General features: G+C 42.6%; 1 protein-coding gene across 1 annotated transcript; it reads right to left on the reverse strand.

The window, feature by feature from the left end:
* Window positions 1–3,388: 3,388 nt before the first annotated feature.
* Window positions 3,389–21,007, reverse strand: lurap1 (leucine rich adaptor protein 1). The gene is made up of 2 exons (XM_072510849.1): window positions 20,409–21,007; window positions 3,389–6,882 (listed from the first exon to the last, which is right to left on the reverse strand). The coding sequence occupies exons 1-2, from the start codon at window positions 20,640–20,642 to the stop codon at window positions 6,286–6,288; spliced, it is 831 nt and encodes a 276-aa protein (XP_072366950.1). The 5' UTR covers window positions 20,643–21,007; the 3' UTR covers window positions 3,389–6,285.
* Between the last annotated feature and the right edge of the window lie 469 nt (window positions 21,008–21,476).

A 21,476-nucleotide genomic window follows, 5' to 3' on the forward strand; every position in this document is an offset into this window, starting at 1 on the left:
CCTGACAGTTTTACGCAACAAAATCTCTCAGGTTTACCTTATATCCCTGTTCGTACGCATACATTAACACACTTCCGAATCTCAGATGCTTGATCAGTACTGTTCTTACGCTTGTGGTTTTTCTGTTTCCAATTGGATTCTCAATTCAAATTTGCGTTCTCTCGGAGTGGTTAGGCCACTTCTAAATCGAGTCCCGTCGGATGTCGCTAGTAAATGTTGCTCTCTTTGGTGTTGTCTCTTAATTTGGCTCTGTTTAATTATGTTTGCTCAAGAGTCACTAGGTATCTTTCGACACTGCCACAAGGTTCAAAACCGAATACTGATCACAGACTCGATACACCAGTTAGTAAGTTCAAAAGCAATGCTCATTTATTTACACACAGTCAAATCTACTCATGCATAAACTCTACAAACTAAACTATCACTATTACTAAAGCCTATACATAGCTTCGGGTGCCCACTAAGTCAGAGGAACAATGGCCGTTGCTCGGTTCTGTGGCTGCTGGGTTGAGCGGTTTACAGGATAGCAACTAGGAGCGTCTATCTCGTAGCGTGCATTGACTTGGAACTTACTTGGTCTGGCGTAGCTGCTAGGCTGGTCTCTCTTCGCTGAGAGCAAAGGCCAAAAAAGAAAGATACTCTCTTGGGGAATACTTTTTATACCTAAAAGGGCTTCGCGCACTTTTGGGCGGATCTTGAACTTGGCGTCAATTAATTGGGCCTTTCCCAATCATTCTTATCGATCTTCCTCCAATAGAGGGGTGGGTTCCCTGGTTGCTGGGCGTGTCCTAGGTGGCCGTTGGTTTGCTTTGTTTGAGTCTCCTCTGGCACCGGGGTGTCTGCCTTAACATTGTCTATCTAAATGTTTCCCTTTTGTCCCCGGAGATGGCTCATTAGTATGTAGATGGCTTAGCAGTTTCTGTCCTGTCTGAGAGCCAAGGCTCTAATTAACAGACGACCTTGCACCTGATTGTTTCTCAGTATTGTCCAATTTTACCTGCATTCTTTGCAAGTGTCCATTTTGTAATCGGGACGTGGCCATCCCAGATGGCTACACATCGCAAACAGGTAACGCCTAACCAGCCAATGGACAGAAAGTTTACAAGAGTGTTGCCAGGGCTAGAAAAGTGTAGCTACGAGGAGAAATTGGATAGGTTGGGGTTATTTTCCATTGAACAAAGAAGGCTGAGGAGTGACTTGATTGAGATGTACAAAATTATGAGGGGAAGAGATAGAGTGGACAGGATAACATTGATTCCCTTGATGGAGAATTCTATAGATTCAAGATAAGTGGCAGAAGGTGTAGAGGGGACATGAGGAAGAACTTTCTTTTTACCTAGAGGGTAGTGGGAGTCTGGAATTCAATGCCTGAGTTTGTGGTGGACGCAGAGACCCAAGACTAAGTAACTGGATCTGCAACTTATGTGCTATAAGCGAAAGGGCAATGGGTCACGTGCAGGAAGGTGGGATTAGAAAGGGCACCTGGGTGTCCTCAAGCTGGCATGGACAAGATGGGCTGAATTGCCTCCTTCTCTGCTCTACCTCTTCTATGGTTCTAACGCCATTGTCCTCTAGTTTGAACAGGCATCCAACTATTTTGATTTTGAATACGCAGCAAACAAAATCCATAAGCATTTCTCAGCCAGTCCATTGTTTGATAAGTAAGACCTCCAACAATTAAAACTATACATTTCTCTAATTTGTGCGCATATTTCTATTTAGTCACATGGACATGCAAAACACACTCAGGAAAAGAAGCATCATTGTCTTTAGGAATAACTCTGGAGAATAAAACTAGAGAGAGTTCCACATGAGATTAGATATTAGAATATTTTTCCCCCTCAGACTAAAGGATCCTTGTGGGTTTCGATGAAAAAAAGAGATTAAACCACTGACTTCTTTATAAAGTAGATCAACGTGATTGAAAGCTAAAAGGATGCATACGTACAGATCCTTGCATACTCCGTAAAACACACTCAGGATCGCAGGAATAGATACCCATGAGATGCAACTAATCAGGTCACAAATAATACACATTGCAGAGTTGAGATCCATATTCTGCTTCACTAACCTCTAGAGATGGAAAGGAATTTTGGATTTTTCTCAGTCTTCCTTTGTGGTTTCATCTTTTGCAGCTAATAAATTTGAAAGGCATTCAAAAGGACTTACATCATGCATGGTTCGATTGTAGAAGTAGATTTGATGCAATTAAAGGACCATTTTTCCTTTATATATTAAGAATATGTAACAAGAAAGGAATCAAATCAAGGTCAATAGCAATGCGTCCAATTCATACCTGATCCAAAACATCTTACAAGTTCCATTTGTTTCTGATTGTGCATTTTTACCCAGTAGCATTAACCATCGCCTGCCAAATATTGCCAATCTTTCCCCATTACATCTTGATTTTTTGTGAAAACAAGTGCTAACAACGATGCTGTGGTCCTACCACTTGTTCCCCATTTTGTAGCAGTAAACATTAGTTAGTGTGTTATGTATTTGAATATTTTAATTTTAAGCCATTTAACAAAATTAGTTCTTTTGGCCAGCAGTTTCTCTGCACAGAGTTGAAATCACTTTGCCAAACATATAGCATCCATCAGTTCTTTTATACATCTGTGACTACTGTAACTGATGTTGTGAGTGATACCATGGATTGGCTGAATGGTGGGTACATTAGGGCAATTGTAGCCTTCAAAAGGCAACGGCAGTATCCCACCCTTGGACAAGATTCAGTGGAATTCATCTTGTAGAATATTGACAGTTCATTTCCTGTCTTATTTATAAATTGCAGTCTGCTGTTATTGATCCTTTGGCAAAATTTAAACCTGTATCTTCCAGTGGACGGGGTGCCAGATGACAATAAATGCCTTTTGAATCTCTATTTTTGATTGAAGAGTAGAGAAGGACAGCAATGGGGGAAACTTATATTGTAATTAAAAATTGAAGCACAAATTCCCCTTAAGTAAAATAGGAATGTATTGCTAATTAATTTAAGCTTACAATAGTTTCCGGTGTACGACGCACAAGTCAAAATCCTCTTTGTGGAATAAAATGTCAGGAAATAGCAAATAAATTGGTATGCAAATGCCAGGAAATCGATATAAAGAGTTTCAAAATATCTACAAAATCTATACATTAGACAAGATGAAAACTGGAACCTGCTAAAAGGTCAATGGTAGTTCACAAAAGGTATCCCCACAAGGCAAATATATAAAACAGAAAGGTCCCATTGTGCTAGGTCACATCGATCATTAAATAAATGAAAAATCTACTGGTTGAGTTACATTAGAATTTTAAAGATACATTTAAAAAGAAGCCTCTGGCATCATAAAAGGTTAAGTAGCTAATGGCAAAGACACTAGTCAAATTAAACAGGCAAAGCATAAATAATGAGTTTGATTTTAGTAATGTTTGACCAGACATTATTCAAATTACTTACACAAGATCTCACTTTGTAAATAGAAGGATTTAATATTGCTATTACTGCATTGATTTGTAATTCTTCAGATATCTGTAACATTCACAAGTATATTATCACATGGATTATATTTTATTCATAAAACTAAGCTTTTGAGTTTTATAGTAAAATATAAACTGGGGAACCATGGAATGTATTAAATAGAATGAAAACAGCTTACTGCAAATCTTAGTTCAGTTAGAATGGGACAGCAAGTTACAAATACACAGGATTTATCACTGAACAGGTTCAATTTGGCAATTTATACAATACCCAGACACATCATATTATACACATGTACATGTTACACACAAATAGAGATGTTCATGGTTTGGCAACCACCATTCTTTAAGACTTTAGTGCATTGTGTTGCTTTGCTGAAGAATGTTTCTTTTCCTGCTTTCATTAAAGTTTGGCAGGCACTTCAATCGCCCTTGAGCTTTGTTTTAAACCTTTATACTTCAGCAGATATATCAATAACTCTGACAATAGAATAATCATTTGAAGTACAGCATAAAACAATAGAGTTAGACCTGGTTTATCCATAAATCATTAAGCCAAACGTTCATTCTTCATTTCCCAACTTCCACTATAAGCACAGTGGATACTCAAAAAGAATCCTACACATTGAATCCAAATGAAATCAACTGGAAGATTCCTTTTAAATACCTATTTGACTGATTTAGTGTAATTGATGCATACGCTTTTCATCTTGCTGTCTTGCGTCCACCTGCAACCCAAGATGACCGTCACGCTCTGAATTGGTCCCTTATTATGTTTAAATTTGGGGATATCAAAAAGGGTTCAGCAATCAAGCCAAAGCAATAAAAATATTTTCTTTTCCTCTATCCAGCACCAGCCATCCAGTTTAGTCACAACATTGAGTGTCAGTTTGTAAGCAGTTTGAATGCTGTGTGTTCTTGTTTATATGCAAACGGTAATGCAAATTGCTCGGTTTTTGAGCAACGCTTTTTTCACAAACAAAATATACTGCATTTATGTAATTGTCATTCTTCGGCACATTTGTGAATGGATATCAGAGTGATTTGCACTCTAATAAAATTCAGTATTCAAGAATTTGAATAAACCAGGTCAAACAGCAACTCCAGTATTATGGAACACCAGCTATTTTTAAACAATAGCACATCTCTGTCGTTTCCAAAAATTTATCATTCAACATCAACTGGGGGGGGGGAAAAGAAGTTTTGTACCTGACTGAAGTCAACCATCTGTTTTTATTAAAAGAAATCTGCATCAGATCTCAAAACGGTGAAAGTTTTGGAATACCTACTTAAAAGGTGGGTTGTATCTGCAATGTGCAGAAATTCAAGAATAATCCAGAGGTTTGATGTCTATCTTTCAATGGATTAAAAATAAAATACCTTCATGATCTTTCTAACCTCATGTCCTCATGAAGGGAAAACATATATCTGTCGATTCAAATTACATTTGAGAAAATGTTTCCTGGCCATGGAGAGAGAGGTTAACTTATTTACTTGTCATTTGAATATGAACCAAAATTGTACTTCCAACCAAATCAGAAGAGGTGAGTATGTACACAAAAATACTCCAGGTGAGAAAGCCAAGTAGTGACAAAAAACAGGACTCTTGCAGCACGCAAGCCCCCCCAAAAAACAGCAGCTTGAACTATTCGGACAAGAAAGGAACAACTTTACAAGAATAGCTCAAATATTTTAAGTTTACACAGATATTTAAACCCACTGAACCTTGGGAATGTTTCTCTTCCCGGATCACTGATGGATATTACTAATTAAGCGCTTACATCCATGTACAAAATTGTAATCATTCATCAGGTAGGCCAAGACCTCAGAGATACACTAGTATTGCAAAGGAAAGTACATCCAATCAATATTATAGTTATACTATGATTATCATGCTTCCTAATTATTTGAATAGGTAGAAAACAATACGATTATTGATCTGGCATTCAATAATATCACCCACCATGAGATCATGCTGATCCTATACATCAGAAAGTGGTACTCAACCTGTATCTCAATCAGAGTCGGCTGGTCAGAGCCACAATGCAGATTTTTATTCCTCACTAATGGTCACATTCACCAAAATACATCTTAGAATTATAAATGTTATAATAGAAACAGCTTGCTTTATGATCTAGAATTAATTTAGACAGTTGGTGTGAAATAGCTTCTATTGTGAGATAAAATTCCAGAGTTGTGGCCTAACCTAATTGTGCTTTGTTCCAATGTCAGGTTGTGCTGGAACTCCTGATTAAGGCTGTATTTACACCACAATCATAGAGCACAGTTACAAGCTAACTATGTGCACCAATTGTGATTCCAATCTAAATGTAGTCTCAAGTGTTCAAAATCCAATTGGTGTTCTCACACTTTTAAAAAACTGCCAAATCTCTCAGGCTGTTCTCTGCTCAGAGACTTGAAATATTTGGCTTTCATTAGAAGAGAACCTCCAAATTGTTTTTCTATATTTTGCCATACTGACCACCCATACTTTTGAATTTGGTTGTTTTGTGTCTGCAATAAAAAGAAACGCAGCCAAAGTAAGTGTTCTGCCACTGGCACACATCACTGAAATGAAACAGAGCAGAATAACCTATTTGAATAGCGAATGTCTTTTGAAACTTGCACGTTCGTTGACTGCTAAAAATGATTCTTGATCGAGGATTGAAAAGAAACCCCAAAGCTCCAATCACCTACATTTACTAAAAATTATAAGTGAATATTACTGTAGAGTTAATAACATTAATTCAGGTGCTGTAATGGTTCTGATCACGGGTAGGTTGAGTACCACTGCATTGATCAATAAGCTTCAACCCTACTTCCTCACAGAAATGTTACATCATCTTGTGACTGAACCCAGTGCCAGTGGGAATCATACTCAATATGCATTTTATTTAGTTTACAATCATCATAATCTACTTTCCCATTTTTCTGAGTCTTCAGTTTTGCAACATCTTTGCCTAGTTTATCATGGGAATAGTTACTTTCCACACTGCAATCAGCAACATTGTTTCCTTGCTTTTCCAAAAAGCCATTAGCCATCTTGTTTTGTTGACAGTGTGTCTCAATGGGATATATCTCTTTCTCCATTGTGGTGAAGGGACCTCCTTGGCTTGAGGGGGTAGAAGACAAAGGATCTATGGTGGTCTGACAATACTCATCCATATCATCAGCCAGAGTATCCAAAAAACTTCCAATGGAAATGCCATCCAGTTTATCATTTGGATCCTGCAGACTGTTCCAACTCCCTCTCCTCGAGGTCTCCTGACTCTCCACAAGGCTGTACATGCTGCTGGTCAGGCTGCTACATCTGCTCGCAAGAGTGCCCTTTTCTTCAAGAATCCACTTCACTGCCTCAATCCCTTCATTAACAGCCATCAACTGGTGCATTATCTTTATATCAATCGCCCGAAGATATGCCTAGTGATAAAAATGGACAATTACAGGGGAAATCACAACAGCGTCAACATTTTACTGCCTGCAGAAACTTTTTTTCAAAAAACAATATTTTTAGACCAATTTAATTTATACTTTTTTAAAATTTCAGGTTATCTCCAAGGATAAGAACATAAGAACTAGGAGCAGCAGTAGGCCATCTGGCCCTTCGAGCCTGCTCCACCATTCAATGAGATCATGGCTGATCTTTTGTGGACTCAGCTCCACTTTCCGGCCCGAACACTATAACCCTTAATCCCTTTAATACCATGAATAGTAAATGTTTTCCTCTCAGTGTCCCAGGACTCTTTATAACCAATAGCTTCAAGGTTGCTCAAAGACCCTTTACACACATTGATGCCTGGTATAATTCAACCCCGAGGACCATTCAAAGGGGGAAAGTATTCCAAATATTTTCTCCCCATTTGTCTTCCCACATCACCTCAATCACTCCCAGGTTTAAAAATGTTATTCTAGAGCAGGTCATTAGAAATTATTAATCCTCAATTTTCCTTCCATCCGTGAGGAATGTAACTAACCTTTGCTCACTGCTTCTCCTCTCCCAGGCAGTACAGTGGAGATCAGAAACCTGAGGCAAGTTCTCTGCACGAGAACACCAACTGTTAGTGTGTTATTCTGCTTAGAAAATAAATCGCTCATTCAACTGACTGCACGTGCATTTCTGATGGTGATCAAGGATTATAAAGAAAATGTAAAGCTTCAAATAGCCAACATTTACAAAAGAGAACACTCCTCTAGTTTTAATGACATTAGTTCAGTTTTGAAATTGATCAGCATTTTAATTTAAGGCTCAAAATGACTGCTTGCCACTGATCTGACAGTTATAATTACTTTAGGGAGATCAATGCCAACGCAGGAGACCAGGCGATGTACAGAAATTAGTTTCTGCTACCTGAAATATCCTAAAAAACACTTTTAAGGAGGGCAATGTGGAAAGACTTTATTTCACCAACATTTAAGATGGTTCTTTGCTTAGGTCCCTCAGATAGTCTCTTTCCAATCTCCCCTTGTTCTTAAAAAGACCACAAGACCCTGGTCAGTGTTTTAAAAATTCCAGATTTGAAAACAATTTCATTCTCCAACTGCCATTTTGGAGCTTGAATTCACATTTTAGACCATTAGTTCAGGGCTCTGGATTACTAACCCAATAATATAAACACTGAACTGCAATACCCCCATCACAGATTGGCCTTTTCACTGCCTCACCAGCAGTTTTGAAGGCAGAAGGGCTAGGTAAAATCCAACCGGACTCCCGCTGCCAAGCCGCCGTCCCCCAAATCCATCTGAAATTATACGAGCGGCAGAGAGGATTGAGCAGCCCTCCTGCCCTCAATCCTATTGAAGCCCTTAAGTGATCAATTAATGGCCACTCAAGGATTTCATCCGCCATTGTGGTAAAATCCAGCGCTTGAACTTTAGAACTGAAACACAGACATAGAACATAACAGCGTAGTACAGGCCCTTCGGCCCTCGATGTTGCGCCGACCTGTGAAACCACTCTAAAGAACCTCTACACTATTTCCTTATCGTCCATATGTCTATCCAATGACCATTTGAATGCCCTTAGTGTTGGCGAGTCCACTACTGTTGCAGGTAGGGCATTCCACGCCCTTACTACTCTCCGAGTAAAGAACCTACCTCTGACATCTGTCCTATCTCTATCTCCCCTCAATTTAAAGCTATGTCCCCTCTGTGGTGATGTGCATCACTGTAAATACATGTAAGTTAGACAGACACTAGAGGGAGCACCAGAAACATCACACACACACACTCAACCAATAGATAAGTTAGATGGGAGGCGACCAATGGACATTCACGATACACAAGGAGGTGACACGACCACAGGGGGGCATTTCACCAACCGATACATAAAGGACACCACATACATGATCAGCCCCTTTGGCCAGTGGAGACAGTCAGTGAGGAGAGGCACAGGGTTGATTCATTATCACACCCACCACGTGGAAGACAGCAGCTGGTTAGTCAGTTTAGGTAGCTACAATAGGATTAGCAGTAGTGTCGAACTCAAGTTATAAAAGTGTACATAGTGTAAATAAATGAGTTGAAGTTATTTACACGTCTCGACCTTCCTTGACAAATGCAACACAGGGACAATTCTTGTACAAGCCACAAATCCTTTACTTTCAGGCCACATTTTCCTCTCCCTAGATTTAAAAAGTTAAAATGCTGCTTTTTAAAAAAAAAAAAACAGTATAGCTGCCCTATTTTACTGTTGCAAAAGTAACAAAAATAACAGGGTTTACTTGATTTTGCTCCCCCTTTACATCCCCATGACATTATGGCTCAACATTAGGCTGATTCTTGGTCAGTTGGGGATATTTTGGAGCAGACGTTAAGGCATTATCTAGAATTCTCCCATTCATATCACTTCTATTATAGCATCGCAAAGGATACAACTGTTACAACGGTTACAAAGGAAACATAACAAAACACCCTCGTGCTAGACATCACCATCCGAGGAAAAAGGCTCTCACTGTCCACCCTATCTAATCATCTGATCATCTTGTATGCCTCAATTAAGTCACCTCTTAACCTTCTTTTCTCGAACGAAAACAGCCTCAAGTCCCTCAGCCTTCCCTCATAAGATCTTCCCTCCATACCAGGCAACATTCTGGTAAATCTCCTCTGCACCCTTTCCAATGCTTCCACATCCTTCCTGTAATGCGGCGACCAGAATTGCACGCAATACTCCAAATGCGGCCGCACCAAAGTTTTGTACAGCTGCAACATGGCTTCATGGCTCCGAAACTCAATCCCTCTACCAATAAAAGCTAACACACCGTACGCCTTCTTAACAACCCTCTCAACCTGGGTGGCAACTTTCAGGGATCTATGTACATTACCAAGAATCTTACCATTAGCCCAGTACTCAGTCTTCCTGTTATCCCTTCCAAAATGAATCACCTCACACTTTTCTGCATTAAACTCCATTTGCCACCTCTCAGCCCAGCGCTGCAGCTTATCTATATTTCTCTGTACCTTGTAACATCCTTCCGCACTGTCCACAACTCCACCGACTTTAGTGTCATCTGCAAATTTACTCACCCATCCTTCTACGCCCTCCTCCAGGTCATTTATAAAAATGACTAACAGCAGTGGCCCCAAAACAGATCCTTGTGGTACACCACTAGTAACTGGACTCCAGTCTGAACATTTCCCATCAACCACCACCCTTTGTCTTCATCCAGCTAGCCAATTTCTGATCTAAACTGCTAAATCACCCTGAATCCCATGCCTCCGCATTTTCTGCAGTAGCCTACCGTGGGGAACCTTATCAAACGCTTTACTGAAATCCATATACACCACATCAACTGCATTACCCTCATCCACCTGTTTGGTCACCTTCTCAAAGAACTCAATAAGGTGTGTGAGGCACGACCTACCCTTCACAAAACCATGTTGACTATCTCTAATCAAATTATTCCTTTCCAGATGATTATACATTCTATCTCTTATAAACCTTTCCAAGACTTTGCACACAACAGAAGTAAGGCTCACTGGTCTATAGTTACCGGGGTTGTCTCTACTCCCCTTCTTGAACAAGGGGACAACATTTGCTATCCTCCAGTCTTCTGGCACTATTCCTGTAGACAAAGATGACTTAAAGATCAAAGCCAAAGGCTCAGCAATCTCCTCCCTAGCGTCCCAGAGAATCCTAGGATAAATCCCATTCGGCCCAGGGGACTTAGCTATTTTCACACTTTCCAGAATTGCTAACACCTCCTCCTTACGAACCTCAAGCCCTTCTAGTCTAGTAGCCTGAATCTCAGTATTCTCCTCGACAACATTGTGTTTTTCCTGTGTGAATACTGACGAAAAATATTCATTTAGCACCTCTCCCATCTCCTTGGACTCCACGCACAACTTCCTTGACTGGCCCTACTCTTACCCTAGTCATTCTTTTATTCCTGACATATCTGTAGAAAGCTTTAGGGTTATCCTTGATCCTACCTGCCAAAGACTTCTCATGTCCCTTCCTGGCTCTTCTTAGCTCTCTTTTTAGGTCCTTCCTAGCTAACTTGTAATTCTCGAGCACCCTAACTGAATCTTCATGTCTCATCTTTACATAAGCCTCCTTCTTCCTCTTGACAAGTGTTTCAACTACTTTAGTAAACCACGGTTCCCTCACTCAACCACTTCCTCCCTGCCTGACAGGTACATAATTATCAAGGACACGCAGTAGCTGTTCCTTGAACAAGCTCCACATTTCCATTGCGCCCATCCCCTGCAGTTTTCCTCTCCATCCGATGCATCCTAAGTCTTGCCTCATCGCATCATAATTGCCTTTCCCCCAGATGTAACTCTTGCCCTGCAGTATATACCTATCCCTTTCCATCACTAAATTAAACGTAATCGAATTGTGGTCACTATCACCAAAGTGCTCACCTACCTCCAAATCTAACACCTGTCCTGGTTCATTACCCAGTACCAAATCCAATAAGGCCTCGCCTCTCGTTGGCCGATCTACATACTGTGTCAGGAAACCCTCCTGCACACATTGGACAAAAACGGACCCATCTAAAGTACTCGAACTATAGTGTTTCCAGTCAATATTTGGAAAGTTAAAGTCTCCCATAACAACTAATCTGTTGCTTTTGCTCCTATCCAGCATCATCTTTGCAATCCTTTCCTCTACCTGATAAATTAATTAATGTCAAAAAGGCCCCTTACTGGAAAATGTCACAAACCCATGTCCATAAAGCTTGGCCACCATACCCATATCTTCTCCAATGATTATGGTGTTCGGTCTCTTGTACATAAAAATGGTGCCAACAATGAAGTGAGTAGAGAAGATAATGGTAAGCAGGTGTGTTGATAACTATTCAGGCCAATATGGAACATGCATATGTGCCACTTGTAGAAAATGTATGTTCCTATGGGATCCCTGTTGATCCACCTAACTCTTGCAGCCACAGTAATATTGCACACATTTCTTCAAGCCTCTGCTGTCTGGCAGTGGTCAGGGTCTCCCCAAGGCCATGTTGCACTACTTTGTCAATCTTCAATGTGTAACATTGTGGTCGGGTTTTGCTAGCAGAGCTTCTTCATATAGTGCCTATTTCTGTAACTACTGGCTGTCCATTCTAATAACATATCCAAACCAATGGAACAGAGCACTTATGATTGAAGCCTCACTGTTGGGCACGATTCTCCGAGCCCCGTGCCGGGCCGGAGAATCGGAGCAACCATGACACAACGCCCCGACACCGGCGTGCAATTCTCCGAGGTGCGGAGAATCGGCGCCATTTGCAGCGGCACATTTGGCACGGCGCCAGCCGCGGGAACCGGCAGGGCCACCAATTCTCCGGTCCGGATGGGCCGAGCGGCCGCTCCGATACGACAGAGTCCCGCCGGCGCCGTTCACCCTGGTCGCTGCTGGCGGGAACTCTGCGGGAACAATCGGGGAGCGGCCCGTGGGGGGGGCGGACTCCAATGGGGGCCCACCCATCGGGGGGCCGGCCTCTCTGTCGGCGGGCCTCATTTTCTCCGCCGGCATGGTTATAGCCCTGTACCATTGTTGTGCGGGGCGCCTGGGGGAGGACGGCCACAGTGCATGCGCTAGTTGGCGCCTGCCCAACTAGCGTATGCGCGGGACCCAAGGCGCCGCGTCTTTTACGCGGCGCCAGGTCTCCCACGCCGCACCGAAACCGCCCCCGCAAATCGCACCACGCCCCTGCCAGCCCCACGGAGGCCCCAGAATAGGGGTCTGGGAATGGGCGGCGACGCCGGAGTGAAACACTCCGGTTTTTACTCCGGCACCAGCACTTAGACTCCCATTGGGAGAATCCCGCCCCTTGTCTTTTCAGATAATACGACTATGTCTTTCTGGACATTCCAGTGTCCCATTTAGCCATCACTCATGTTCTCACTTACCCTACATTGGTTCCCACTTTAAGCCATACCTCAAACTCTCCTCCATGGCCTCGCCCTTCTGTACATTCATAACCCTCTTCAGTGCTACGACCCTCCAAAATAGAAGTGCCCCTCCAGTTCTGCTCTCCAGCACATTCCAATTTTGAAATCGCTCCATCAATAGTGGCCACGCCTACAGCTGCCAAGGCCCTGAACTCTGGAATTCCCTCCCGAAACTCTCCTCTCTACTTTGTGTTCCTCCTTAAAACCTAAGCTCACCCAAGCATTTGATCATCTGCCTTAATCTCTGCTCATGTAACTCTGTTATATTTTGTTTGATAAAACTTCGGTGAAGCACCTTGGGACATTTCAACCTGGTACATAAATGCTTTTTCTTTGTGTTGCAGTATGAATGGAACTGGGCCCACACACATCCTTGTTTCACACTATTCAGAGTACACATTTAATACGCATTTGTCACAAATGGTATAGGAGGTAGCTCCACCAAGTGGCAAACGTCTTCTGAAATATGTTCAGCAGTCACTAAATCTGAAACATGAATTATTCCAACACTTGTGAAAGGAACAATGGCATTTTGAAATAAGCCGTTGGATCGCACTCCACAAATTCACAGAAGTGAAATATATGAAATCTCTAGTCTGCTGATAAAAAATTATCTTTCCTTTTTGAAGAAGACCAGAACATAACAAGCTAGTTTCACTGACGCCAGCCACTCTCCAACAGCGAATTCAGATGGCCAATTACACATGAGCAATGGTAGGTTATTGGGCCAATTACACATGAGCAATGGTAGATTATTGGGCCAATTACACATGAGCAATGGTAGATTATTGGACCATAAGATCACGGGTTGTTTTTTTTTGTCCTTCTTACCCTTGTGAAGTTCAGGCCAATTTTAACTTGCCACGACTGGCCTGGCTGAGATCAACTTAACTCAGCACCTTAGGCTATGGGTTTATTATTGGCTCAGCTTCACAGCAGATCATGACCACCAGCTAAGGGATGGAGAAGAAAGCACAAGTTGGTTTTCTTTGGAGTTGTGCATACTTTCCTCCCATGCAGCAGAACTCAAGTATTACTATGGTTCCACGGATGGGTGGTTTGTGATGCGGAGTGACACCAACACCGCGGGTTCAATTCCTATATCAGCTTAGGTTATTCGTGAAGGCCCCGCCTTCTCAATCTTGCCCCTCTCGCCTGAGGTGGTGACCCTCAGGTTAAATCACCACCAGTCAGCTCTCAAAGGGGATAGCAGCCTATGGTCCTCTGGGACTGTGGCAACATTTACATTTTATTTTACATCACTGACATTGCATATACCTACATCCAAAAATATACAGATAGAGGAGCAGAGAAAAATATCCTTGACAATAATTTTCCAACAACTTGGGTCTGAGGAATGACCAAATTTTAATGTCAAAAATTAAGCCTTGACCTGGGCATTTGGCAACATTTGGCATCAAACACTGCCTGCATATGCATTAAATAATAATGATTTAAGAAGCTGTTACTGCTCTGACCATTAAACTGTATAAAGGAAACAGCTCTCAGAACACAGAGGTTGCAAGATCATAAATTCATGATTTAGCAACTTGTTGCTTTTGAGTGGAAGAAAACTGGACCATTTTAACAGCTTGTTTGACCAGTGAGTCCGTCTGTAATTGAGGGTTACATTGTTTCTATATTATACCCTGCCTAGGAATCTGCCAGCAAACTGTAATCTCAGTTGAGCAGGTGGCCAGGGGGTGGTGATGGATACGAACTTGTTTGGCACACAAGCATTGAGGCCTTTTAACATAACGTTGTTGTTGTGTTATGCTTCTTCATGTAGCAGAAGATGCTTCCTTGATGTATACTCTGACAAAGGAAGGTTCAGACTTGGAGATAGGTTTAACACATGTTATAACCTGCCCACTTACCATTGGCTGGGGGCTAATGACAATCCCACAATCCTGTGGGCGTATGAGCTTCCCCAATGGGGGGGAGGGGGGGGGGGGCGGATAAATCATTAGCAGACTCCCTGTATAAATAAAGCTGGCCAGTTTGGAACTAGCCAGGAAGGAGTGAGCAGCAAGCAAAGTTGCTGCTGCTGTTGTATATATATGTTATTGTAAATAAATGTTATTTCTTTGTATCCTTAAAACTCATGCTGGATTCTTCGTGGCCCTCACAAAAACACATTTATTGAACAGTTAACAATTCTCCTACTTGAGTTCAACTCTCCTGCTGATCTTGCTATAGTAACTCAATCTAACTAACCAGTCTGCTCTAATCCATGCGGTGGGTGTGATGCTGTGATCTGCCCCTGTCTCTCTGAGTGTTGCCTATGGAAAGAGAAAGAGCATGTGTGCCCTGTCCTTTTATATGGGTAGCCCCCTTGTGGTCATGTCACCTCTGGGTGTCTTGACTGCCCATTAGTTGTGTCCTATCTTACTGACCTATTGGTTGAATGTCTGTGTGTCATGATGTCTCTGGTGCTCCCTCTAGTGTTTATTTAGTTATAGTGTATTTGCATTAACCCCTTGTATATTTACAGTGATGCATATCACCACAGTTGTGATCAATTTAATTCCGGTAGGGCATTCATCAGAGTGCAGTGGAATAGTTTTCAGCATGGACGAGTCAGCAAGTTTTATATCACCCAGTACCATGACTACCACTATCATGCCTGTCATTGCACTTAGGATGCTAGAATCCAATGCAAGCTCTCCCTCTTGGGAGCTGCTTATCGATACAACAGAATCTCACATTACCCAAATGCAATACATTTCATCCAACCCTGGCAGCAGGTTTGGAAAAAACTGTGGCCACAAACCCATATTCCTGCTTATGTGCTGATCTCACTCCATAAGAACAAATGTGTTGCTGGCTATTTAAGCAATGGATGGGGATGCTAACCAACTCTCTGAATCCAGCCTATTATCTGGAAAATGAACTCCAGCCCCTTTCAAGCTCTCCCTCTATGCAGTAAAATAATGACCTCCCCCCCGCTCCCCCCCCCCCCCCTTCGTACAATCCAACATAGAAAATGCAGTCTAAGCATATAGGACACGCACCAATCAGAAACATTTTGGGTAGTGCACAGGCTGCTAGCAGATCTGGAGATGCCTGACACCTTCCTGCAGGCCAGTCACTCATTCACAGCCAGATCACCCGACCGGTTATCTGCACCCTGTCGTATTAGTAAGGCCATACATATGATGAAATCTACAACACCTCCTCCCCACAAGCCATTAGGGTGTCCTGACTAGGGCTGGCACCAGCTCCAATACCCAACGCTAGCATATAGGTCTATATAATTACGCATTGCATCACAGCATTTACTTGGATAAATTGACACGTGTATCATCAGATACACTGTAAGAAGTCTTACAACACCAGGTTAAAGTCCAACAGGTTTGTTTCAAATCACTAGCTTTCGGAGCACTGCTCACCCCAGTCCAACACCGGAATCTCCACATCATCAGATACACTGTGAAACCATTTTAAGTGTGTAAACGACTTGGAAAATAAAAAGTATTTTATGGTCACAGGAACGTTATCTCCCATACATAACTGTCTCTGTACTCCTTAAATAAATCCTGCAAAACTTGTGCCTTTTATCATTCTCCTTTGTGGGAAGCTCCTGTACATCTCTTTATTATCTAACAGGCAGTGATTGGGAGAACTTGTTTTCTGAATTTTGATTCTGTTTGAATAATTTGATTTCAGATCATTTCACTTTGGTTTGTAATACCTGCACGTGATTCCAGAAAATGTGAGAAGACAATGTTCCACTGAATATATTAATTATTTTTTCCCCACATGAAAATATATATTGTAAATGAACCTTTTATTCCTGTATTCTGTTCACATATTTGGTTAGGAAACTCCAAATTACCAAATGCAACATGAATAACAAAATGCATCTCTATTACTCTCCTTCCAAAGAAAATACCACTGATTGCATTATGAGGAACATGTAGTTTATGCTAAAGAGTAAATTTATGAATTTTGCACTGTTGTTAGCGTATCACTAGTTGATGGAAGTAATAGGTATCGTGATTAACATCTGAACACGGCAAACATCCAAACAGAATGATGCATGTTACAAAACAGATATTGCAATTAGAAATATACATTAAGTTGGTGTAAATGTGGGGCCAATATCTAAAATGTTATCCTGTATTTTCTTAAAGTACTCAAAATATTTATATATAGATAATGGCCAATTTTTACTCACAGCAATGCAAACTATATGTCCATGCAGGGAGGCAAAACGGAACAATATTAAATTGTCTGATCTCTTTAACATGGTGCTTTCCAACCAAGAAGGCCATGAAGCTCACAGGAAACAATTAATCAGATTTTAAAATCATGCTTGGGGGGGGGGTGAGGGGAGGAGGAGGAGGAGAGAGAGAACTGCCATCATCAAGTCCAGCACAGAGGAATTGCAGAACGAGGAAGGCCCAAGATGTCATTGTGTGATTTTGTCCTGGACCATAGGAATTAAAAAAACAAATTGCCCATGCTTCTTCTAGTACTATCTACCCACCCAACAGCTCAAGGTTAAAATTAAGCCAAGGACCAACTTGTATTGTTTAAAGCGTGACCAGACAGCTTTAAGCAGTTTGTGGAAAAGGAGGAAGTGGGTAACAGGCACACTTTAATTTAACTCTTGCCCCTTCCCCCAATCCATTTCAGCAACCCCCATGATTTCTGCACCGTGATTTCTGCACCGATCAATCTCCAAAACTCATTATTTCTGATTCCACATAGCCTCTTTTATTACAAAAAACCCTCACCGACGCAATTAGTTATGTCATAAATAAAATCGCTCTTACAAAGCAGATAAATCACAAAATTATGTAGTGATGGAAAAGGAAAGTAAAATAGACATAAAGCTGTCATAATGAAAGATTGTAAAGTTATTTACAGTCAAAAGTAGCCTGTCATCTTACATCAAACACTACCAGCCTAATCTGAGAATGATTCATTCATTTAATAATAATCGTTATTTGTGTCACGAGTAGGCCTACATTAACACTGCAATGAAGTTACTGTGAAAATCCCCCAGTTGCCACACTCCGGCACCTGTTCGGGTACACAGAGGGAGAATTCAGAATGTCCAATTCACCCAACAAGAACATCTTTCGGGACATGTGGATGGAAATCGGAGCATCCGGAGGAAGCGCACGCAGACATGGGGAGAACGTGCAGACTCCGCACAGACAGTGACCCAAGCCAGGAATCGAACCCGGTTCCCTTGCGCTATGAAACAACAGTGCTAACCACCGTGCTATCATGCTGCCCATTCATTTCTAAAAACTGGCATTGGTGAGACCACACCCAAGATAATGCAGACAGTTTTGGTCCCCTTAGTTAAGGGGGGTTATACTTGCATTAGATGTTTTCCCTCATGGGGGAAATCTAGAACTAGGGTACACGGTTTCAGAATGAGGGGTCCCCCATTGAAGGTTGAGATGAAAAGGAATTCCATCTCTCAGGGGTTGTTAATCTTTAGAAGTCTTTCCCCCAGTGAGCAACAGATGCTGGGTCATTGAATATCGCCAAGGTTCAGTCAGATAGATTTTGATCTTTAAGGGAGTCAAGGATTACCAGTGGGCAGGCAGGAAAGTGAGTTGAAACCACAATAAAATCAATCATGATCTTACTGAAAAGTGGAGCAAACTCAAGGGGCCAAATTGCCTACTATTGCTCTATGTTCTTATTCATAATGTTAGTTTTAAATCTGAAATGTTGGGTGGGAGCTTGGATTAAACTAAAAAAAGCAGTCCCCCTTGAGACGAAACACATGCCATCAGTAATTTTAATGTTCAAAACACAGAAAATTTAAGTAACATTTAGACACCAATATAAACAAGTTCCAGCATTCACCTGAAATTGCTGATCTTGAGCATTAGTTGACTCTAAAGACAAGATGGACATCGGAATAAAACCAGAGTGTCACTGTACAGTGCAGAATGATGCCTGTCTGCACCGGCTCTCCAAATGAGCATTAGGACTTGGTGTCATTCTCCTGCCTTTTTCCTGTTCCCCGCAACATTGTTTGTATTCAAGTAACAATCTAACCCCCTCTTGAAACCCCGATTGAATCTGCCTCCATCACACTTCCAGGCAGTGCATTCCAGACCCGACCCACTCATTGTGAAAAAGTTTTTTTTTCCACATCACCTTTGCTTCTTTTGCAAATCACTTTAAATCTGCACCCTCTCGTTCTTGATCCTTGTACGAGCAGGAACTGTTTCTCTCAGTGTACTCTGTCTATGGGCCAAATTAACTCATAGATTAGGGTGTAGTTAAAGCTTCAAAGTCTGCAGGCTGAGCAGAGACTGACAAACAGGAGATCCTGCCCTCACCAACATAATATGGAAATGAATGAATTTTTCAAGCTGATTTGTATGATCTAGATCATTTAGACAAGCACTCACTGTTCTTCCTTGCCCTTAAATCAGCCACCACCATTAATTTGTTGAATTTTAGTCTGGAGTCTGGAAACAAGGAAGTGTTTATGCAAATGTTGCTATAAAATGAGCCAATGTTGCAACAAAAAATTAACTAATGACATATTTGCTAAATAAAATCAGCTCATTTTTGAATCAATTAATGCAATTGTTTTCTAACGTTGCATCCAGGATTCAATGCAGAGTGAAGCAAAACAAGACCAAACAGCAATTTTTTTCAGCTCTTTCTCTCCCCCTCCCCTCGCTTACACACACAGCAGGGATGACCAAATACAGAGACCACCACCCAAGCAGTGTAGACAGTCCGGGGGGCAGGTTGCCTCAAATTCAGGCAAAGTAAGATGGCAAAGTGGATTGGATTTTTTTTTAAAGTGAGTAGGTTGCCTGGAAAATAATAATAATAATCGCTTATGATCACAAGTAGGCTTCAATGAAGTTACTGTGAAAAGCCCCGAGTCACCACATTCCAGCGCCTGTTCGGGAAGGCCGGTACCGGAATTGAACCCAGGGCAGCTGCCTTGTTCTGCATTACAAGCCAGCTGTTTAGCCCACTGTGCTGAAAAGAGCAGCTAGCTTCTCTGATCATAATGATGATCGTAATAGTGCGGATGCTGGAAATCTGAAACAAAAACAGAAAATGCTGGAAAGGCTCAGCAGGGTCTGGCAGTATATGTGGAGAGGGAGAATAAACGTGTCGGCGTCTGTATTGCTCTTCTCCAGAGCTGAGGAGAAGGGGAAATGTGATGGATTGTTTTAATCGGTGAGATTTGTTTCAGAGGAGAGTCGATCCGAGGCCATTTACAAACAGGCCTGCAATTCATGAAGGGGTTAACGTACAGGTTGCCCAGGCGACATCCGCTGGCGCTTCAAAGTGTTCGCCAGCGGCAACCAGTCAGCGTAAGACAAGAGGGAGAGGAAGCACCTACCTCCACAGATTAGAGACAGCGCTCCTGACTGGCCATTTAATAGCCATTTGTTCGAAACGCCGACCTGTGAACACATTTTGCAGCGGCAGTAAACACAGCCCCACTTCCCAGGCGGGCTCCCCACATTTCCAAATACCTGCAGACGCCGAGGGGGAGCCACCTTTCCAACTTCACCCCCCGCGCCCGCCAGCCAGCCCCTCCTCACCATTTCCAGCCGGAGCACTCGGATCTTCTCGGCCAGCCCCTGTGGCAGCCTCTTGCTGTGCCCGGAGAAGAGCGCTGCCTGCTCCTCACTCGCCCCGGGCTTGTCCACCTGCTCCCCGGCTGCCCGAGCCGTGTCCTCCCGCAGCCAGCGCAGCAAGCCCTCGGGGGTCTTCCGTCCCACCTTGTTCTCCAAGTCTTTCAGATCGGGCAGCAATTCGCCCGCACTCTCCTCCATGGCAGATTGGGAGCGGGGGTTTCAATGCGGATGGAGAGGCTAGCGGCGTTGCCCAGCAGGCAGGCTGCACATTGCCCCACCGGGAGGAAGCTCTCTGCCTCTCCCAGCTTTGGAAGGGGGGGGGTTGCAGCTTCTCACCAATGTTCCACCTGCAGGAATCAATGAATGAATGAAGACACTGCGGCGAAAGCGGCTCCGGCACTGCCGCCCGCCCCTCTTTACCGTAATGGATCTAAACAAAGCGCCACTGAGCGTCACCCCCTCCGGGGACAATGGTCATGCTGGCCCCCCCAGCCGGCAGAGAGAGGGGGTTAGCAAACTCTCACACGCCCTCTGTGTGTACCATCACCCCTGAGAGGAGGGAGACAGAAACCCGTCTCCGCCCATTAACACCCCCCCCCCCCCCCCCGTTCAATAGTCGGCAAACCACCCAAGTGTCAATGTCACCGGCAAACACTCCCTCCCTCTTCCTTTCCACTGGTGCGTGAGGTCAAACCTGAGAGGGTCTAAATATAACTGGGTCCCCGACAGATCATCCGTTCCCTTCCACAGCGCGAGAATCTGTCCCATGGAATGGTGGAAACATTGAAGGAGGATTAGAATAGAGAAAGGCTCCATATTTTATGCCTCTGTTTTAACCCTTAAAAGCCAGGCATGCGGCTCTTAACTAATTTTTTGTACTCCACGGGTTAAAAGTTTAAGAAGTGTTAGGTAAGCTAAACAAGTGCAAATAATGCTTCAGAGAATCTAATTATTTGACGAGACTGGGCTAGTTTCAGTGCCCACACATAATTAAATGGATTAAAAATAAATGCAGGGAGCGATGAGCGTTTG

Source organism: Scyliorhinus torazame, chromosome 7 (genome assembly GCF_047496885.1).
Source record: "Scyliorhinus torazame isolate Kashiwa2021f chromosome 7, sScyTor2.1, whole genome shotgun sequence".
Lineage (NCBI taxonomy): Eukaryota > Metazoa > Chordata > Chondrichthyes > Carcharhiniformes > Scyliorhinidae > Scyliorhinus > Scyliorhinus torazame.